At 36.6% G+C, this 21,805-nt stretch overlaps 1 protein-coding gene across 1 annotated transcript in view; it reads right to left on the bottom strand.

The window, feature by feature from the left end:
• Positions 1-388: 388 nt before the first annotated feature.
• AHR (aryl hydrocarbon receptor) overlaps positions 389-21,805 on the bottom strand; it is a 128,315-nt gene continuing 106,898 nt past the window's right edge. Inside the window, exons 6-11 of the mRNA XM_032801421.2 lie at positions 17,652-17,782; positions 17,031-17,233; positions 14,652-14,761; positions 11,646-11,787; positions 9,564-10,830; positions 389-3,372 (exon numbers count right to left, since the gene is read on the bottom strand). Of these exons, the coding sequence (XP_032657312.1) occupies positions 3,217-3,372; positions 9,564-10,830; positions 11,646-11,787; positions 14,652-14,761; positions 17,031-17,233; positions 17,652-17,782 (2,009 nt within the window). The 3' untranslated portion in view covers positions 389-3,216. The remainder of the gene's footprint in view (positions 3,373-9,563; positions 10,831-11,645; positions 11,788-14,651; positions 14,762-17,030; positions 17,234-17,651; positions 17,783-21,805) is intronic.

Genomic DNA, 21,805 nt, shown 5'->3' with positions numbered 1-21,805 from the left:
AACTACAGAACCAGTTTCTCCTCCCTTGGTTTTCACACCTCAACTGCTAGAACAGGGCCTCATCCTCCCTGATTGAACTAACCTCATTATCTCTAGCTTGCTTGCTAGCATATATATACCTGCCCCTGGAGATTTCCACTACATGCATCTGACGAAGTGAGTATTCACCCACGAAAGCTCATGCTCCAAAACATCTGTTAGTCTATAAGGTGCCACAGGATTCTTTGCCGCTTTTACAGTTCAAATGTATGTTTTTATATACAGCACTAAACTGTCTACATGTGCTTGTGTCTAATACTTGGGAAATTCCAAAGTCCACAGTGGTGTAATCACAAAGCTTCTGCGATAGACAAAGAATTAATTGTAGTGAAAGAACATACATATCAGCTACATTCAAATGATTATTTTATTACCATATATGATGTTTTACAAACATTACTGAAGGTCGGTAAGAACACTACAAAAACATACCCTAACCCAAGAAATGTATTGCATGGTATGTGCAGTCATAGCAAATCAGAAATAAGAACTTAAAGCAAAACAAGCCAAGAAAACTGGTACAAAAATGGATAGTAATACTGATTAACAATGGGTTATATCCTACTCATAACAGAGCTGGAGGGCTAATGTAAAAAATAAAAAATTCCTGTGCACTTTTGAAGTAGTTTGGTGTAGATTAATAATGCACTAATACATAGTCATAATCATGGGTTTGTTGTAGGCATAGCTACAGAAAATAAACTGATATGTATATAACAAAACAAATGTTATAATAAGGCAGTACACTAGTACCGCCGATTCCTTGGCACTTCGTGATAGAACCAGAAGTTTTTGGTTTAGCTAGACTGATGAGATACATTTTTATTTATACTGATGTAAAAATGTACATTATCCCTTTGAATCTTTTAGTTTTACAGAATTTATATAAGATTGTCAAATTCATACTCTTAAAAGTGATGCACTAACGAGAAATGCAAGCCGTTCTAGAAATTGCTTAAAACTTACCTTAAATTAAAAATTTAAATGTTAAAATGTGAATCCAGATGCTATTAAATCAAAACTTTGTTTTCAGCGTGAGATATCAGTAAAGTTTGAAACATTTAAAAATTTAATTTCATGTCCCAAGCTAATTTCTTTTTAGGGCTTTCCTGAATAATGTAGAGTATTAATACAAGTTATTTCCCTGACATTCATTTCTCCCTTGGTAACTTTATTTAAAGGAACTGGTAAAATCATGCACCTGAAATTCTACAACTGAATTTGATATTCTATCAGATCATATTACACTATAGAAGGAAATTAGTTCTACTCATTGAAACATACTCTCCAAGAGGAAATCAAAGAAATGAGATGAAAATCTAATACACAGTATTTAGCCTTCTAGTTATTTCAGTGCAAATTGCACAAATGGTGGAATGAGACCTCCCTCATCGCATTTTCAACATTTTGGAAAATATTCTCTCTCAAGTTAAAAAAACTCCAGTTGTCCTTGTATTAAACAATATGAACACCAACCAGGAGGATGGTGGTTTATTTTTGTTTCCTTTTTAACAAACTGTCTACACTGTAAATTTATATTATACATAACAAATGTAAACATTTCATCTGTATATATATGATGTAACACTTTAAAATTAACTGGTTTAAAATATTTTACAAAGATGTTTTATTATATAAACTATACAGCACACAAGAGTATGCAATAATTTGAACGTATACATGTTTCTGTGTTTTTCCATTATGCTACTATTTTGCACCAAACATGGGTGTCTACAATTCTAACAGTTCTCTCAAATAAAAAAACACCCCAAAGCAATATTTTTAGCTTTTCTGAAAACAAAAAATACAAAAATCCTTTTCATTACAAGGAAAAATCTCTCTGAACTTGAACTATTTTTTTTTCATTTTTATATTGTGCACATAGATCTCTTAAAAAAAAACAACACTACTTCTTTTCCTTTAGAGTGCAATTTATCAGGGATAATATTTAATAGCAAACCGTCTCTTCCCCCTGCAATGTTAAAAACTGCAGCCAATCAAACTTTGACTATCAGTGAAGACAATTTTTTTACAAAAAGTAAACCTCAATACCATTTACTATTGAGAAAGCTCTTCCCCCATAATTTAAAAGTTAACCCTTTCAATATCAATTTTAGTGAAGTATTTGCATAGAGCAGCCTTCTACTTTTATTTCTGAAGAACATTACAAGTGTTTTAACACAAGATAAGACGTGTTTTTCAGCACTGAAATCTGAAACTAATCTTGAGGAATCCTTCCCCTGCAAAATCTCTGTTGTTTTTACCCTGTTTTACCTGAAGAAAGCAGACATGAAGTACAGAACAACAAAACCCTTTACTTGAACTAAACATAAAACATTTACATCTCCAGATAAGTGTTACAACTCTGCAGACTCAGAAATGAGTCCAATTTGAAACGGCCACTGCTAAAAACTTTACAGAAAAAAGAAAGCCAATAGCACTGTATATGTTAGTTAAAAAAATTCACACAATGTCAATGACTAATGGTGAATGTTTTCTAAAACAAGCTTCCTTTCAGAAATAAGGTAGCTAAATTGTGAGGCACTTAAGATTGACAGTAAAGGAGGAATGCAATGGATTTGCTTCTATAAAACCTAAAATTGCATATCAAATCCTTGTTTTAATCCATTGATTAAAGTGCTAGAACTGGAAATTAAAACAAAAGGAGCTAAAACAACAGGTAATCAATTGAAGGAAAGAGCTTAGTATACAGTAAAAAATAAGTGCTTTTGATGCTCTTAATTTTAGATCATTCTTTTTAAATTTTAATTTAAAAAAATGAAATCTGGCAATAATCCAAGAGTTAAAACATCTTCCTTTGTGCCATTACAAGTAATGTTGTCAAAGTGCCCATTTATTTTCTAAATAATAAAACCATTTGCCTTATGTTCTACAACGTGATATATGTAGTACATAATCCATATTGCAGCAACACCACATTTTCAATCTGACTGACAACAGCGCATGCACACTTTTAGTCAAAGTATAGTTCCTATTTCCTATTTCCCCAAAAAGTAAGCTTTTCGATTACATATCCTATTGATATATAGTGCAACTAGCCTCAACTTATCAAAATATATTTAGGGCTTTAAAGCCCAATGTTCATAGCCTTATCAAGTGCTCCTTCACAGGCCAAAGTGATATCCATCAAAAACCAGAGATGGGATACTGGCTCAATTACATAAATCCACTGGATGCCAAATCTGAGAAAGGTCTGGATTCTGTCGGATGATGAAGAGGCTGAAGGTGTGTGGCAGTCTGTGTGTTACTGATGACATCTAAGTGAGAGGGATATGCTTCATCTACATTTATTCCACCGAAACCATTTTGGAACTGAAAAAAAAATGAGACAGGGGTTACTGACTGCTTTCTTTAAAAACCTCAAAAGCGTTTAGTGAAATGCACAGGTAAGATTAGAAATCTCTAATTCTAAAACAGACAGGGACTCTTTCTGCATTCTCTGGCTAAGCTTCTGGTGGTATTTACCCCCACACCCCAACCCCACTCCGATTGTGAAAGTAATGCTTCTTCTATAGAGAGCAGAAACTAGTTATGATCAGCTAACCTAGTGCCCCAGGTCCTAAAAGTGACTCAGGTGCCTCAACCCAAGATTTAGGCACCACTGCAATCCACAAAACCCAGGCTAAGTGGCTATCTAACCATGTAGGTGTCTAAACTTACTTGGTGACTATATTTTTGCTGTAAAAGTCCCCAAGGTGCCTAAGTTTCTGTAGATGCCTGGATGCCTAAGACAGGACTAGATCTTAGTTCTTTGAGATAGGACTTGACCAAATTGGCACATTAATGAAACACCAATGTTCATCAGCATGGTACCCACAAGAGCTAGAGCACAATAGGCTAGTGTAGGGTAGATTCATACCATACCTTGCCACAAACTAAATACTCCTGGAGACCAGCCCTTTGCATTATGGCTGGGGCCAATAGAGATACACAACATATTAGAGGGTGAAGAGGGAACTACAAAGGCACAGTAAAACAGTCATGTTTAACATAATAAGCATAAGTCACAGCACAGAAGGCAAACTCATTGTCCTGTCAACAAGCCTTAAGTCTATAAGCTATAGGCAGGGATTGTCTTTACTACAGGAGTGCACAACATCAAGCACAGATGGATCTTGACCCTTGATTGAGGCATCTAGGCACTACTGCAATACAAATAGTAAATCAAACCACCACCACACTGGGTATGCCTGATATCTAAAGGGAATGGTCTAGCTATTTCTTTATTGCTGAACTCACTAAAATATTTCAATCATACCTTTCAATAGAAGTTTTTATGTGATACTCAAAAGCTTAATACTGTATATAGAAAAATCCTCTACTGTGTCTGATAGCAACTATGTGTCACCTTATGAATTGGGCATGTAAATCCATGAGAGCTAACTATGGGAAAGAAAAGAACTCACCCCCTCAATAATACATTTTTCATATTTCCATACATCTCAAAGATGACCCTAGTTCGGGGCAAGAACTGCTTTTGCTTAGGACAGAGTTTGTGGACTTAGGGGTTTCCCCTACCTCTCTTCTTCTCCCAAAATTAAGATTACACAAAGATAACAGGCAATATTTTAGGATTATGAAAACTTATGGCATCTAAAATTAAAAAGGAGTTGGCCATTCCAGGAATTCTGAAACTGGTTCTGAAGAATTAATTGTCAAACTTCTGAAGTAGTAAAATAAGTTTAGTGGCTGTTGAATGTAAAGCATTCTTAATGGCACAAGTCTCAAGTATTTCATTTGATATACAACAGATATTTAAGACATTAAAAGTTTATTTTTCTCTATTTACTCAAGACTGTTTGGGGTACTTTTTTTTTTAGCAAAATATTAATAAGAGTTGCTATATATAAATATATTTTGGTTCTGCACTACAAATCTGCAGTATGCCTTGAAACTTGTTCAGTTCTAACTTTTTAGTAATAAAACAGAGTTTTTACTCTGTTTACTAATACTGCATGGATAAATCCTGATTTCTGTGGTCATTTGCAAATAGAACACACTGGACTAGTGAGAAATGGAAAGTTAAGATCATGGGCACAATCCTACTTTTGTTGAAGTTAATGGGAGTTTTGTCACTGACTCCAATGACAGAAGGAGTAGACACCTACCGGTAGGTCTTGAAAGTTTCTCAAAGTCAGATTTTTAGTGTGACTTCCCCCACCCCCTCCCCACCCCACTTGTGGAAAGCATAACCTACTTCAACACTACCAATTTCCTTGTCAAGAATGTTACAATTTCAAAATCCACTTCAGGCCATATTTTTGAGTGTGGGGTGGTCAGCTTTTATGGTTCTTCCATGAATGCATATTCAGTTCATTTATAAATTGGAATGTACCCACTTTTTGCAGTTGGATTTTTTGAATGAATGATGATCATGATTACCACATCTAACAAAATCAAGTGAGTGCTGAAAAGTTTCTATTAGTCTTGATATTCTGCATTTCAGCAAATCTCTTCAAAACCTCCCCCCCACCCAATATCTCCCAGGATTATTTTAATCAACTGATGTAATGCTTCCTATCATTTTACAAAAATCATTATATGCACAATATTCCATATATTTGTGGAAAATAAAGCAAAATAAAATCCTTCTGAGATAGATGCCTCAATTCTCTTCAGAAATACTCACAGAATCGTAATCAACGATGGGGGGAGGGATAGCTCAGTAGTTTGAGCATTGGCATGCTAAACCCAGGGGTGCGAGTTCAATCCTTGAGGGGGCCACTGAGGGATCTGGGTTTAAAAAACAAACAAACAAACAAAAAAAAAACTGTCTGAGGATTTGTCCTGCTTTGAGCAGGGGATTGGACTAGATGATCTCCTGAGGTCCCTTCCAACCCTGATATTCTATGGAAATATCTACTAAGTCACTAGCTATCCCTCACCAGGACAGGATTATTTCAATGTTCTTCATTAAATCCATTTTGTGGTGAGATCACTTATTAATATGTGCATTGTCTGGTAGACTTGGCTGAGCATATAGTAGTAATTAGCAGGGGGGAATAGACCCTGTTTATTAAAGGACACTGGTCTTACAACCATTGGAAGAAACTTTCCAAAAGTTGTGGTAGATTCTTAATCACTGGAAACTTTAAAATCAAGTTTGAAGAAGTCCTACGGCCTGTGTTATGCAGGAGGTCAGACTAGATATGCTTAGGGTATGTCTACACTGCGATAAAAAACCCATGGCACTGAGTCTCAGACCCCAGTTAGTTGACTAATGCTCACAAAGCTTAGCAGACAGGGGCTACAAAATTGCAATATAAACATTTGGGCTCAGGCTGGGACCCCAGCTCTGAGACACTCCCCACTGCAATTTTAAAGCCCTGAAAGCTTGAGTCAGCTGACCTGGGCTAAACACAGCTATGCCACGCATCTGCACATCTTTTATTGCAGTGTAGACATACCCACAGCCATCCCTTCTGGACATTAACTGTAAATCTAGTCCTACAGAAACTAACCAGGGATGGAAGGATCATAAAAAGGGTAACTATAGCAATAGTTTTATTACTATAACCATTAATAACTTCTCCCTATCTACGGTAAACACGTCTCCAATTCATTTATATTATTTACAGTCATGGCTTTGGTTTGGAACTTATTTCATGTGATTACTACTACAAGTATACACCCATTTGTTTGGAATCACTCACTCTTCTGACAATAATAAATATAGCCATGATATAAATATATTTTAACATAGCATTGTCCTGGTTGCTTGTCTCCCTTTGATGCATTAACATTACTACAAAAAGGTGAAAAATCAGAACACAGTATTCTAGTGGTTTGGCCATTTTCATGGCCTAACAACTAGATTTAATTTTAACTATATATAATGACAGTGCATTTTGTTAGTACTGTGACAATCCACTAAAGTACTCTGGCATGATATTTTTGCTGAGGAATGGGAAGAGAAAAATTCTCAAAATGAAGTAACAAAAATGGGGAATAATTAGAGTGGCTATGAGTATTATAGTAAGAAATTAACAACTTGCATGTTAAAAAAGAAAAACTAAATTGGCTATTAAAAATAGGCATCAACATAATAATGCTCAAGCATATTTGTGTAAATGACAATCCTGTACTATTAGAAGGGGATGAAGTTGGATGACGCAGGAGATACTTTCCAACACTATTATCTAGGACTATGAAGAATTAATAGCATCGACTAGAGTGAGACAGAGTGCAGCCAAGTGTTGTGTAAGCTTCCTTGCTGAACTTTGCCAAAGTATTTTCATGCTATTGCAGTCTTGGGTCTCTCAAGCAGAAGCTACTAACTGTACAGAACTGTGCTCAATTTTAAAGGAGGTTTTACAATTCTATAACTATATTTTATTTAATTAATGAAAGAATTACGAAAGGTAACAAGTCTTCATTTTACTTCTGATATTATGTAATAGACTGTACATTTTCTGACTGTATTCTTCTTCCTTGCTCTGTGTATGTTAAAGCCAGTCAATGCTTTAATTCGGAAAATACCTGTTCATGCGCACAAGCGTTTGTAGGATCATGGCCTTAGAACAAGGGCAGACAACCTATGGCATGCATGCCGAAGGCGGCATGGGAGCTGATTTTCAGTGGCACTCACACTGCCTGGGTCCTGGCCACCTGTCTGGGGGGCTCTGCATTTTAATTTAATTTTAAATGAAGCTTCTAAAACATTTTAGAAACCTTATTTACTTTACATATAACAATAGTTTAGTTATATATTATAGACTTACAGAAAGAGACCTTCTAAAAACGTTAACATGTATTACTGGAACGCAAAACCTTAAATTAGAGCAAATAAATGAAGACTTGGCACATCACTTCTGAAAGGTTGCTGACCCGTGCCTTAGAATACACACTCTTTGGAAGAAGAATCACGTGTCTTTGTATTACATGTCTAGCACAACAGGGCCCCAGTCTTGATTAATGCGCCTGGGCATTATTACAATAGAAATAAATAATACAATTTAAATGCACTGCAATGCAGATAGCTGCTATTACATTCAAAGAATTATCTTGAAATTGGAAGTTTTTCTTCCAAAGCTGCTAACGTACTCAATTCTACCCGGGAAGAATTTTGCTGACAACGTTGTCTGAAGAATGGCTACGCTATTTTAATGTGTTACATTATTTTGTTTTGCACTCTCCTGGACAAAATATGGATATGCCTACCATTTTCAATCTTCAGATAATTCTTCCTTTCTGCTGCACATAAACTAAACAAAAAGGTAGAGAAGACCTGATTTTTTAAAATCAGTAACTTGAGGAACAGGAAATAATTGTTCTGATTTTTTTCTGCTGCCATATTATTCTCCTTTGACTGAGGTGCAATATAGCTAGTGACTTTGCACATTCAAAACAATTAGCACATAACTCCTAGTTTAAATCAGAATTCATTCCTGGTTTTTCTTGCATGTGTCCTAAAGATCAAAACTTTTCTGTGGAATTAAGATATGCTTCTGAATAATCTTTTCACCCTTTTAACGGTTTTCTCTTTGGGAAGTTTTTTAAACTAAAAATTGTATACTACTAAAGAAAATAAAAAGTTGTGTTTTTATAGATAGGTGTATCTTAAAATAATTTACGTCCATGCTCTGCTTTGAACTTCCTGCGCTAGGGTAATTAGTCCCACCGATCAAGGCCTAACCAATATTTAATTTTTATTTGTGTGTGCACATCCTATTTATGTAACTTGTGTTAATTTTTGTCATATTCTTAACATTGCAGCTTTTAGAGCAAAAGAAATACTTAAACGTACTTTTCTAAAAATTTAAACATATTTGATTAAACATATAAGTCTTAATTCTTAAAAATGTTGTGGTATTTCAGGAGTAAAATATGTATAGGCCAGTTTCTCTTCTTAACAGTGCATCACGTGTTGCCACACAGTTTGAAACCTCTCTCACAATACCTGCACGTACGTAGGACAGGGATTCATATGATTCCGTGCAAGTTATGTAAAACTAGAATTTGTACATTAATGTGATCTTTAAAATATATTAAATTAAGCAGCGAGATGTTTATTTAACAGAAGCTTCGTACTGTAAGAATCCAAACGATGAAAGTTTACCTCTCTTATTCTTAAAGTATGATAGATCTATGTATGGTTAAAATGACTTGACAATGAAATGTGCCAGACAATTGTACTGTCAGCAATCTATTTACCTACAAAATAGATACAAGGATACTCCAAACTTCTGCCACTCTGCTCAGGCGTGGCCTGGAAGAACTAATTCTAGGTTTAAAAGGGAGGATGCTTACAATTGATATCTCTGTCAGTTATACTTGCAGAGGTTCCTGTGATATGGACACATCCCCTGGGACCTGGGCTGAAGATGGCTCATTTCAGGTTAATGAACAGAAGTTACAGTACCTCTCACTGATTACTACAACTGCATCAGTTTCAAATCCAATGACTTAGTTGATAACACCGTCTGTATCCCATAAACCATCTATATTTCCTGCTAAAGACTATTATAACATGCAATACAATTTAACAATAACCTTTATCAGACCTTATTTAACAATAGTTGTTGACCCTCCATCATAGACTTATACTGCATTTGATCCGTAGAGTTGGGTTGAGTTTCTGGAACACACTGGTACATAGACACAGCACCTGCATAGCATGTTTGAGGAGTTACCATAAATGACTGAGAGTTTATTCCACACTCTTGATTCTCGGGGACTTCTTGTGAACAACTGAGAAAATCCTCAAAGCTTGAAGAACCAGGACAGGTTGATCTGTCAAAGCATCCTATTGGGAAATCTATTTGGGTAAAATTAGAGAGCTGTGGCATCAGGTGGGTTGTGAGCTGTTTATAAGGCATAAACTCCTCCCTACATGCATGAGGTGCAGGGTTGACTTCTGATTTGTAAGCAACCTCTTGAGTAGTGCCATGCATGTCAGAAAAAACATATTGCACTGGCTGTTGCTGTGAATAGCTAAAAGGCACTCTACCACCAGAGTTCCAATTTGTGAACATCCCATTGACTTGCATATGCTTCATCTTCTGACATAACTGCTGCTGATGCTGCTCAGCCATCTGTTTTTGGTGCTGATTAAATTGCTGCTTATCCAAATGTTGCTCTACCAAACAGTCAGAGTTCTGAACCGTTGTCTGTTGCTGATGGCAACCTGAATACAAGAAGTCAGGCTTATTATTTAGGGAATCCTGAACATAGGACAGGATTTCATCAGTTATGTCTATGTCTCCAATATCATCCACACAAGAAAATTCTGTTTTAAAAAACTCCTCATCCTGCTGAATACGTTTTATATCTTCAAAGTCAATACCCAGACTTCTCATGATGTTGTACAATTCATTATTTTTATTATCTTGAAAGAGCCCTGTGCTGTCTTCGGTAAGCATTAAATTACTTTCGTGGGGGCAGTTGGTTTGCTCCTGTTTCAGGATGTTATTTTCAGTTGGTAAGAGACTATCCTGCCAGTCATTGCTAAGAACATTGCCCAACTCATCACTGGTGTCCGTAAAGAAGTTTCTCTCAAAAGAAAGTTTATCTGAAGCGGGAGGACAATGATATATAGACTCATCTTGCCTTAACATGGCACCCAGAAGTGAGTCTGGATTAACATATTCTTTATGTAGTGTAGCTTTGGCAGCAGGTCCTTTCCCAGGCGTGCTTTTAACCTTTGTCTGCAAGGGATCCATTAGGCTAGGCAAAGGGAAGGTTACCTCATACAACACAGCCTCACCAGTTGCAAACATAAAAGGAACGTTCATGTTTCGCTTCCTTAAATGCTCTGACCCTTCTTCTTCTCTGAAATTGACAAAAAAAATACAGTACTTTATTACAGTATTATAGTAAATTACAATAAAACAGCATAGTTCTACTTGTTTCCTAGAATTGAAGCATTAGCAAAGTGAACTATTCTTTTTGCAGGCACTTAAAGTGCCAGTCACTGAGGAATCTGGTTTTTAAAACTTAACTCTAGTGGGTAAAATGAGCAACAGATCATGATATAAGGGGTTTATTTACTGTAATACTTCCACGTTTACCAATATTATGTGTGCAATTCGATAAACCTAAATGATACACTCCATATTCTACTATTCTTGACTTGCTGGGAGCATGGATCTTTCAGCACTGAATTCTTTTGGTATTTTTCATTTCTCAGTGTCAAGTATGTGTTGGGTTTGTAAGAATAATGCTAAATAATAAGTGGAATGGAATTCAGTATGTACTCTCCTGAAGTTAGTTCCTATATATGTCATCTCCGCAGCTGCAGTTGGATTTCTTCCAAGACAAAAAGGAGAGAAAAATAGAAGTAGGGTGGATGGAACCATCTTGTGCCTTTGTTTCATTAAATTTACTTCCTGAGAGAAACACAATGGCATCTGCCATAATCAGTGTTGCATACAATTTGAGATATCAAGGGAGGGATTTACAGATGGAATTATTGCAACACTGGCAATTTTTAACTCTTAAAAAATAAAACAAAGCTCTTTGCAGCATGTAGAGAACATTCAAAACCAGAAACATTACCCCCAAATCCCTGCATCTTAATAAGATCTATGTCAGATGGTACGTTGGGAGTTTTCAAGGTAAACTGCTATACTGTAACAGTTACTTACGTAAGAGGTCTCTGTGTTGAAATGATATAATCAGGTCTTCCGTTTTTGTAGATCAGGCGTGCATTTGCTTGAACCCAGGCCCATCGCTTTTCTTTGGTAAGGAGTCTAAACACAGTCATGCCACTCTCTCCAGTTTTTATCACTACAATTAAAAAAGGTCAAATATACTGCTTAATATTTTTTCCAGTTAAGAAATAAACAAGAAAACTTAGCATGTTATATAAATAATTCCACTTGAAAAGCAATTTAAGTCTCCAATTAACTATTAGTATAAAGGTAAGTACTTAATAGTATGCTTCCATATTACAGAATTATGTTCTCAATAAATCTATTGACATGCAATAACCAAACCCATTTGGACCCAGAAAGTAAAATAAAAACAAAATGAATATATGATCTGCCTGCCAAGAAGCTTTACTTTGGCTACGGGTAAATACAAGAACAAAAATCAAAGTGAATTCTAAGATATGACACTGACAAACCAGCACAGTTTAAAATGAACTAGCCAGTCTACCTGCTTGAAACCTTTAAAGATATGTCAAGAGGCACTGCAACGTAATTAGGTCAATTCAATTGTGTGCTAGTATCAAAGCGATATTAAATGGGCTAGCAGAAACCAGCCCATTCAATTATGTTGATAAGAGAACAAGGAAAATGTTGATGGAATTGTTTTTGTCTGTCTGTATTCTGTATGCAGTCAACCAACTGTAAGATCAAACATATGTATATACTAAACATATGTATGAAACTAATGATATTACCTGCACTGTCGTCAAATATCTATCTCTGTTAAAATGAATGGCCGGCCATTACCTTATGTAAACCAGTGTAACCGGATTCTTTGCATATGGATGGGAAATAAAAGGTTAACTTCAAAGCAAGTGTCCTTCGTTTAACAATGGAGATTCACAAGCTGTCTGCGTTACCTAGTCTTCCTCAGCAGGTGAAAACCCATGCTGCCTCAGTGATACTCACCAAGCAGCAGCACTGGGAACGATCCTGCCTTCTCTGATCGGTGGAACTCTAAACAGGAGGGGAGTTTTGAGCCACTGGACTGAGATCCCCAAAAAGCTAATTTTGGGAAAGCCCTGAGAGACTTATGGACATTAGCAGACATTACATCTCTGCTATCGACTAGGCTTATATAGTCTGATACAATTGTAATGTATTTTATCTGATTTTAACCTTTTTAATAACATTTATTTTATTAATAAATCTGTAGTTAGTTTACTACAGATTGGCTACCAGCGTTGTTTTTTGGTTAGATCCTGAAGTATCCAGTAAGCTGGGGTGAGTGACCAAAACCTAATGTGTGCTAGTTTTGGTTTTAATAACCTTACACCAGAAAGTCCAGTTTCCCTAGGTGGTAAGTAGGGGCTGGAATGCCAAGGGAACGCTCTGCTGAAAGTCACTCCAGGCACTGAGACAATTCAGTACAACTCTCCCCAGTATTTAGTGGCACCATGGTCCATTATTTCGCCAATAAAAGGGACTGCTAAATACACAGAACATAAATGACGAAATCTGAAACTCTGTGTTCTAGCAGAAAGGAAACTGCAATTACAAAAATATAAAATAAAATGAAAAACAAGACCACCACACACACAGGATTTGTTTTGAGTCTAGGCTGGGTCATGGTTAGTTGTTTTATATCTCTAATATGATTAAAATAGTGTAACAGTGAGTATTTCAAATACAGTTTTCAGATGCTATCGCAAAAAGCCTATCTGCCACTGCTTCATCTTGCAATCCAACTGTCACCTTTATAGTATACACAGTGGTGAAATAATTGCATTCCTAGACACAAGCGGAACTACAAACTTTTACTTTTTTTTTTTTTGTTTTTTGCAAGAGTCTCTAATAGAAAAAATCTATTTTATAAGAAGGCATTTAATATACTTAGCACCAGAATGGGGAAAACCAACAGGGAAAAATTATTCCACGTCTTCCCTGAACCGTCTCCCATTTTAAAAATCAAATCTCTTGAGGCTCTGAACTGTTTGAAATAATTTTCCCTTCAGTGCCACCATTTCCAATCCTGCTCTCAGCCAGAAATTGGAAGTAATGAAGCTACCTTTGTAATATTTACATTCATTGCATGATTAGATTTGATTGAGTGTGCCACCAAATTGTTCTACAAGGCTTCCAAGCCTGCAAGCTGATCTGAGTGGGCAGATAATTAATGAGGCTCTGAACAGACACAAGGATCCACTTACACATGTGAGATTGCACAGGTCAGGGAGGACTGTGTGCCTACTGGTCACCCCTTTGGGTGAAAGGATGGGGAATAGCTAACCAGTTTGCTTTAGAAATGATCAATGAAGAGCAGGGTCTAGGTGATTTACTACAGACGTCTAAGGGGATAGCAGGAAATTACTAAACATTACCTCCAATGAAGATTAAAAGAGAAGTACCTGTGGGTCACAGAAAGTTCTCAATTTAGCCTCTTACAGGAAAACTATCTTAAAATCCATCTCCCTAAGAGAAGTTGCCAAAATGGCAGTAGTTGGGCTGTGGGGAACAGGAACTGTGAACAGCAGGATATGAAAGGAACTGGGATATTTAACTAAAATGGGTCCAGATAGGAATATTAAATATTTCTTCTTCTAGTATAAACTTGTATGCAGCAGAAGGACATGTACAAAGAAAAAAGTGTTTATTTTGTAAATGACTAGATCAGTGGTTCTCAAACTTCTGGATACTGGTGATCCCTTTCATGTAGCAAGCCTTTGAGTGTGACCTCCTAGTAAATTAAAATCACTTTTTAATATATTTAAAACCATTATAAATGCTGAAGGCAAAGCGAGGTTTGGGGTGGAGGCTGACAGTTTGCAACCCCCTCACAGCTATGTAATAACCTCACAACCCCCTGAGGAGTACCGATCCCCAGTTTGACAACCTCTGGACTAGATTAATTTTGATTATGTTTCATAACATTCTTAAGTATAAAATGTAACCTTTGCTTTGTTTTAGCAGCCTGCCTCACAGATGGCAAATTACACTTACTTCGGATATGTTTCTCAGCACAATGAAGCATATCAGCTGCATGAATAAACTGATATCCTGTTCCTCTCATACACAGCTCTGCTTCAGTGTATCCCAGCACAATTCTTCCTCTGTAAGACAAGAAGGGAAACAAATTGTAGCACTACTGGTGTATCAATGTACAGTATGAACACAGGAATTAATCAGTTAGGGCTAAACATTTCTGCTACAGCAGAGTATGTCATCAGTATTTACAATAAAGATTTTATGCAAGATTTTATGTGATTCTTCTTACAAAATTTAGCAAATACATCATGAGTCACACAGCCTTTATTATTTACCTAAGCTGACTTCAGAATACAGAAATGCTTCCACAAAATGAAACTGGATTTCCAAAAATAGATATTTAAAGTTACGCTCCTAATTCTGTATTTTGTTATGTATCAGCAAATAAGTGGGGTAATTTTCAGAATTACTGCGCATGCAGTAGCTCCCATTTACTGTAATGGGACCCCCTGGTCTCCTTGGCACTTTTTTTTGTGTGCGTGCAAATCAAGGCATGTTTTACTGGTAGGTGCTAAATATGGCATTGAACTTCCCTCCTAACATTTCCTTACTAGTTAGATAAGTATTGTGGTCAATTTTCTCCATCTGTTCTAGCCAAGGGTGTATTCAAGAATATGCCACTTATGTTACTGAAGTGTCTGTTGATGCTCATAGTGTAATTAGGTGGTCTCTGAAGACATGCTTCCCATTGAATCAGAATCAGCAAAAGGAGGCTGGCACTGCGTGCTCTAGTTCTGCAGCACAGATGCACATAATGTCTCTGAACCCCGCTTCCCTTAAAAAAAAAAAAAAAAAATGTAAGCATCTCCTTCCTCCAGGTATTAAAGACCTCTTCCATCTTCTGCATTTCATGCCAGCTGCCACTCACTTGAGCTGCTCAGTGTGAGAGTGCATGCGAACGCCACTGTACTAAAGGGAACACAAGAGTTGTGCTGGCAGTAGCACCATGTTCCATAGAAGTCAACAGGAGTAAGAGCCCTTGGCGGCCACAGCAGGATCAACAGGATATTATCAGGAATGGGGAAGAAGAATGGAAGAGGCGATAATTTTGAAGGAGCTGGGGGTATCTCCCAAAGAGTTTGAAAGCGGAATGCTCAGTGAAAAGAAAGACTGGGAAGGAAGGCATCTGGGGCGCAAATGGAAAATGCAAATAAAATGGGGAATCCAAAGAAAGGAAGATGCAGTAGAAAGAAAAAGGAAAGAGATGTGGGCAACAAAAGGATGAGAGAAAATAAAAAAGGAAAGGAAAGGAAACAGACAAAATAAAGAAACCATTTGTGAATAAAAAAGACAAGAAAAATAGGAGATGGAAGGTAAAACACTAATTAAATACAAAAACAAAAATGGAAAGAGGAAGAGATGAAGATAGCAACCTCATGGCTAGTAAATTTTACTTCTCTTGTATATATTCATATCTACTTTTCTTTAGTGGGATTAGTGGTAGTTGGGGGAACACAGGAAAAGCATACTCATATACTGATAGAAAGGGTGGAGGATAATCTGGCTGTACATTGTACGCCATGGGTCCAGGGGAATCTAACCAGGGTTATCCAATCATAAATGGGAGGGAAGATTTAAAGCACTGAGAAAACTGAAAATCTGACCTCAGAAAGGGAAGGAGAAGGGAAAAAACTCAGGAGAGGCCAGAGGATTTTATCTTGTAGGAAGAAAAAACTTAGTGGGCTTTTTGCCATGCTTGGGGAATGGTTGTGCTACGTTGATCTAGAAATCTAGTAGGGTTTATTTTTTTAAATGAACACAAAATAATGGTTTGGAAACTGGTCCAAAGCACTGTGCAAAACAGTTATTTCATGTGGTTAATTTCTGTATAATTTTGTTTCACTTATAGCTAATTTGCAACAAATCACATTTCCACAGTAGTTTACATCTATTTGAATTGAAAAGGTAGCTGTCTGTAGTGGAGGAGGAGAAGACGACGGAAGTGATGAGATGCTTTGATCTGGGTGAACTTCATTCTCATCAGTGGAGAGTATTCTAAATCATCCCTTCCAGGGGCTACTTTGATCCCTAATTCATAGAGATACTTCTGAAGAGCTATTTTTTTGTTTTGATAATGCTCAGGAGACAGGTATTATCAAAGTTTCTGAAGAGGATATCTTTAGACAGTACCCTTCCTATCTTCAAGTGCTTTATATCTTCCAGCAGTGGAGGAGAAAAACCTAATGACAAAATACTACTTACCACCCCAATACACAATAACCTCCAATGCTCACCTAAAGGTATCCATTTAAACACTTTAAGGGTGCAGAGACCTATTTCAGCTGCAAGCGTACAGGGAAATGTAACAAGCTATGTAGACGACCGTGTACCTACTTTGCATCACAGCCTATAGGTGTGAAGTCCAGTTTGTGTTTAGTTCTGAAAATGAAGTTTTTGGTTCGTATCTCAAGGATGGATGGAGGCTGCAGTGGGGTAGCCACTGCAAACAAAGCCAGCTGAGGAGAGACAGGAGAGCCATCCTTTCCTTTCTTGTTCTGTCCATGAAGAAACTTTAATCGCCCTTGAAAATTCATGGCCTTCAGATGAGGAAAATATATAGTGATCACAGATTAGAGAAATACTTACGCATCAAATGTATTTATTTATTTAACACACTTCTCTGAAAAGTGGCACTTATTTAACTGCCATCACATTCATGCTTCAGACCTTAACTAATATTAAAAAAATTAATTAAAAAATAGAGTTACGCTGCTATACTTAGATGCCTGTCATTTAGAAATCTATTACCCCGTAAACCCATCTCAAAAAGCAAACACAGAAAACCTGATGTAAAATAGAACATCACTAGTAAACAAAAGCTGCATTGTTTTGAACTCTATGTAAGCGGAGATGGATTCAGAGAATCTTTTTTTATTCCTAGGTACCATTACCACCATTCTCTAGTTTTATACATTTTAGGCAATAGTGGAAGCCTTTATATAATTGTATACTCACCAAGAACCCAGATGAATTATCCAGGAGGCACCGTAATCTGCAGACGAAATTTCTTTCCATAAAGGAAGAATTCTCTGGAGGAAGCTGTTCTGGCTTACAATAGGCTGCTGGCTGTGAAAAGTCATTATCTCCTGCAGGAAAAGATTTATAAGGGTTATTTTTAGAGAAACACCTAGTGAAGGCTATCTATAACAAATGATCTTCCGCCCCATAAACAAAATCTCAGATCATGACGTGAACATGAACAATGTAAATTGGAAACATCCTCAAGACCTACATTGACTGTACCACTAGAAATGGTTTAAATATCAGTTCTGCTGATAGGATTGGGTTTAACTGTTTACCATACTGTAGAATTGTGTCCAGCACCCCTTCTTTTTTTAAGTTTATGATTCAGGTCTTGAAGCAGTCTTGGAAAATTAGATTTCTCCATGGAAAATGTCCACACTGCCTTACGGGTAGGATTTTCAAAGGGAGTTTGGCAGTCAGCTCCCATTTATTTTTCTTGGGCACCTAACTCCACTGAGTCCTTTTGAAAATCCTACAGCATTCCCTGTTGATGCCTAGTATTGCATTAGGAAATCACAACTCTCCAAGCATCTAACAAAATCCAACAGGAAAAGTGCCACAGATCAGCTGCTCTGCTCAGTTATGCATACTGCCACTTGTTAAATGTTTATTTGTACAGAAACATTCTCCTATTCGTATATTGTGATGTCTCAATAGCAGGTGCAGAATACAGAAACAACAAAAGCAGCAAGATTTCTTGTGTACAGGGCTGATCATGAAATCAGTGTGCAGTTCTATCCATCAGATGCGTGTGCGACTTTAGAATGTGTAACTGAGATGGTAAAACGATACTGTTTTGGCAATTTAGGATAACTATTTGCTGGTGAAGAGAAATTCAGGCATTAATTTATACTTCAACTGTTAAGGTCCAAGAAACATAATGCAAAAATATTGCATCAGTAACATGCAAACTGACTATATGATCTGCATGATTTTACACATTACAATTACTGTACTATGTCTGTTCAATGTCAGTTAATGAAGTACTCTTCGCAGACAATCTATACATACACACACCAAACTGACCTACCAAAATAATTCATACGAACATGCACAATTGAGGAAATTGCCACACAGTTTTCCCCGGTGGACGGATAGCTCAGTGATTTGAGCATTGGCCTGCTAAACCCAGGGTTATGAGTTCAATCCTTGAGGGGGCCATTTAGGAATCTGAGGCAAAAATCAGTACCGGTCCTGCTAGTGAAGGCACGGGACTGGACTCAATGACCTTTCAAGGTCTCTTCCAGGTCTATGAGATAGGTATATCTCCATATATTATTATTTTTAGTAAGAACTACAAGATCTCTTATGCAGTATATACAGCATGGCTTTGGAGTTGTGCAAAGAGCTTGATTAAAATAAACTAATCAGGTGCGAGAAACCTACACAAAATTTGCTCTGGCATTTACTCTAACAGAAATTCAATAACTGACAGTATTAATGAAAAACTACACAAAGTCAATTGAGGAAACTGATTTTGATGGTATAAAAAACCCCAAACGTTAAATTCCAGATCTCAAATAAGATCTAATTTGTTGTTTCTCATATATCAAACATAATAAAGTAAATGAGTTGCACATTAGTTACAGTACCATTCTATTACACACTATTTTGGGAGTAATTTTATACAGTCTTGAAACACTGTTCAGCAATACACATTTAACTATCCATGGTAAAGCTGCACTCAAGAATGTCTGAAAGTTTCTTCTAACTTCCTCAGATATAGAGAAGACCCAAACGTACACACTGGCACTGCTTTTTTGGATCCAGGGATCTAAAAGGTCATGAAACCTGGACTCTAATTTCAAGGCGTTAAAACCCCCCTATAATTAACTATGAATGCCAAAAATGGCAATATGAACATTAACAACTCAGGTAATTCATAGAAACATTCTGTAACAGAAATCCATATAGCGTAACCTGAATAGTATGGTCTGGGGTACTCAATTGCTGTCTTGTTCTGTCTTGGACTTAATCTTAATCTTAGTACTAACACAGCAGGCTCCCACCACAGGAGAGCTACATCTGAAATTTTGAACCATATTTCATTATGGAAAACTCATTTTTATATTGTTTTCCTTACTGTCATACCTACTATTTCCCCCTATGAAAACAACACAAAAAGGGAAAGTAAAAAACAGCAAAATGGCATTCATGGAATGTTTTCAATTTTCCCATATAAGAAGGAAATGTTATCAGCCATGAAAACATGTTAATAATCCAGATTACCACACTATACACACAATTTACTATTTAAATGTGAAATGTTTGTACTACACTGAAAACTAATGGTTTCTAACATCAGAAACTAAATTTTCTGATTTACAGGTCCAGTAAATGGATGGCTAATTGAATTAACTTTTCCTTTCCATTCTGCCCTTAACTCCAATCATGCCTCACAATGGGTAAAATGTTTGTTCAGTGTCCATAGCACTTTTATCCCATTGGTCACTAAAAGTACAAATCAAGACAAATATATGTATATGAGATGATGGCATTAAAAATCATAAGTGAATTAAAATAGATAATGCTTTCACTAACATTTCAGGGTCCTTGTCATCATAAATGTGACATTTGTTATGTATCTGAATTAAGTAATAATAAAAAAGACCTGGGAGCCAAAAGCTGTATTTTCCCAATTTATGAGTAATTTGGTGTGAAAACAAAGTTTAACAGTTTTAAGTAAACTAGAAACATACTGCAGAGCACTAATATTCCTGCTCTGTTCTTGCATTACTTCCACCATTCAGGTGAAAACTGATGCTGAGTTAAGCTACTGTCTTACTTTTTCACACAACATTATTTATAAATTGCTCTGCGCTGTTAAAAGGAATTTTTAATCTTGGAATGCTTTTTCACTTTAGAGTAAACCACTCTATATAAATATGTCTTCTGACAACAGCTGTTTGCTAAAGTAAGTCCCAAATCTAAATCAAAAGACATGTTCACTGTAGTATGTTTTCAGCTAGATCTGGGTCAATTTACACATCTGGTATAAACACTATAAAAACCTAGTTGAGTCACAAACGGTTTTGTACTAGGAACAACAACTGCAAAGGATACTGAGCTTTAAATGAGCCAAGACCACAGGTCAAGGATATTTGGTCTTTTCCTACCTAGCTTAGTGGACATTTACCTTATTAAATATTGAAGTATGCCATCTGTCTGCAATTTAAGACAGTTCAAGAGAAACTGCAAAATTTTAAATCAAATTTCCTTATGTAGGTAGATTGACCATAATATGGATTATTCCTTGTTTGGTGTATTCAAAGTGGAAATAATCCAATAATAAAAAGGAAGATGGGGCCTGGCCCACATATGTATAAAATCAGAGTGCTAAAATGCACTTATCCAAAATGTTTTCAACCTAATAAAGGTCTTCTGTCCTCTATGGATATAAAATGCCTTGCCCTCTGTCATGCAGTTTCAATCGTGAAGGCCCAAATACCATTTTCATTGCTATAAGAAGAGCAGTACGAATGCCTTATTATCAGAGGGGTAGCCGTGTTAGTCTGGATCTGTAAAAGCAGCAAAGAAATCCGACAAAGTGGGTATTCACCCACGAAAGCTCATGCTCCAAAACGTCTGTTAGTATATAAGGTGCCACGGGATTCTTTGAAAGCCCTATGCTCCTTCTAAGAGTACCAATGAAGTTAGTATATATGATAATTCAAATACAACTTTTGGATGGTTTTCCAAATAATGTAAATTGTAAAAATGTCAGCACCAAAAAAAGTATCTCCAAACATGGCTTAGCAGGGGGTTGGACTAGATGACGACCTGAAGTCTCTTCCAACCCTAATCTTCTATGATTCTATGAAACCACATGGTTACCTGGATACTGACTAGTTTGGTGGCTTTACTAGGTAGTATTCAGTTAATTTGTTATTATAGGAAGCCAGCCATAAAGGCATCTCTCCAGTCCCTATAGGTAAGATATATATTACAATTGCTTCTCAATCCAAAAGATCAAATTGGCACCTATCTCATAAGGCCAATTAGGATAGTCTCTGGTTTTAAGGGCCATCCCTCTTGCGTATTCAGCTACCTTTTGTTCTTTTGCCTGCTCCTACCCAGGAGGGGGT

This window comes from Chelonoidis abingdonii, chromosome 2, assembly GCF_003597395.2.
Source record: "Chelonoidis abingdonii isolate Lonesome George chromosome 2, CheloAbing_2.0, whole genome shotgun sequence".
NCBI classification, from domain to species: domain Eukaryota; kingdom Metazoa; phylum Chordata; order Testudines; family Testudinidae; genus Chelonoidis; species Chelonoidis abingdonii.
Note: the sequence above shows the minus strand (reverse complement) of the source record. Positions and strands in the feature narration are given on the sequence as shown.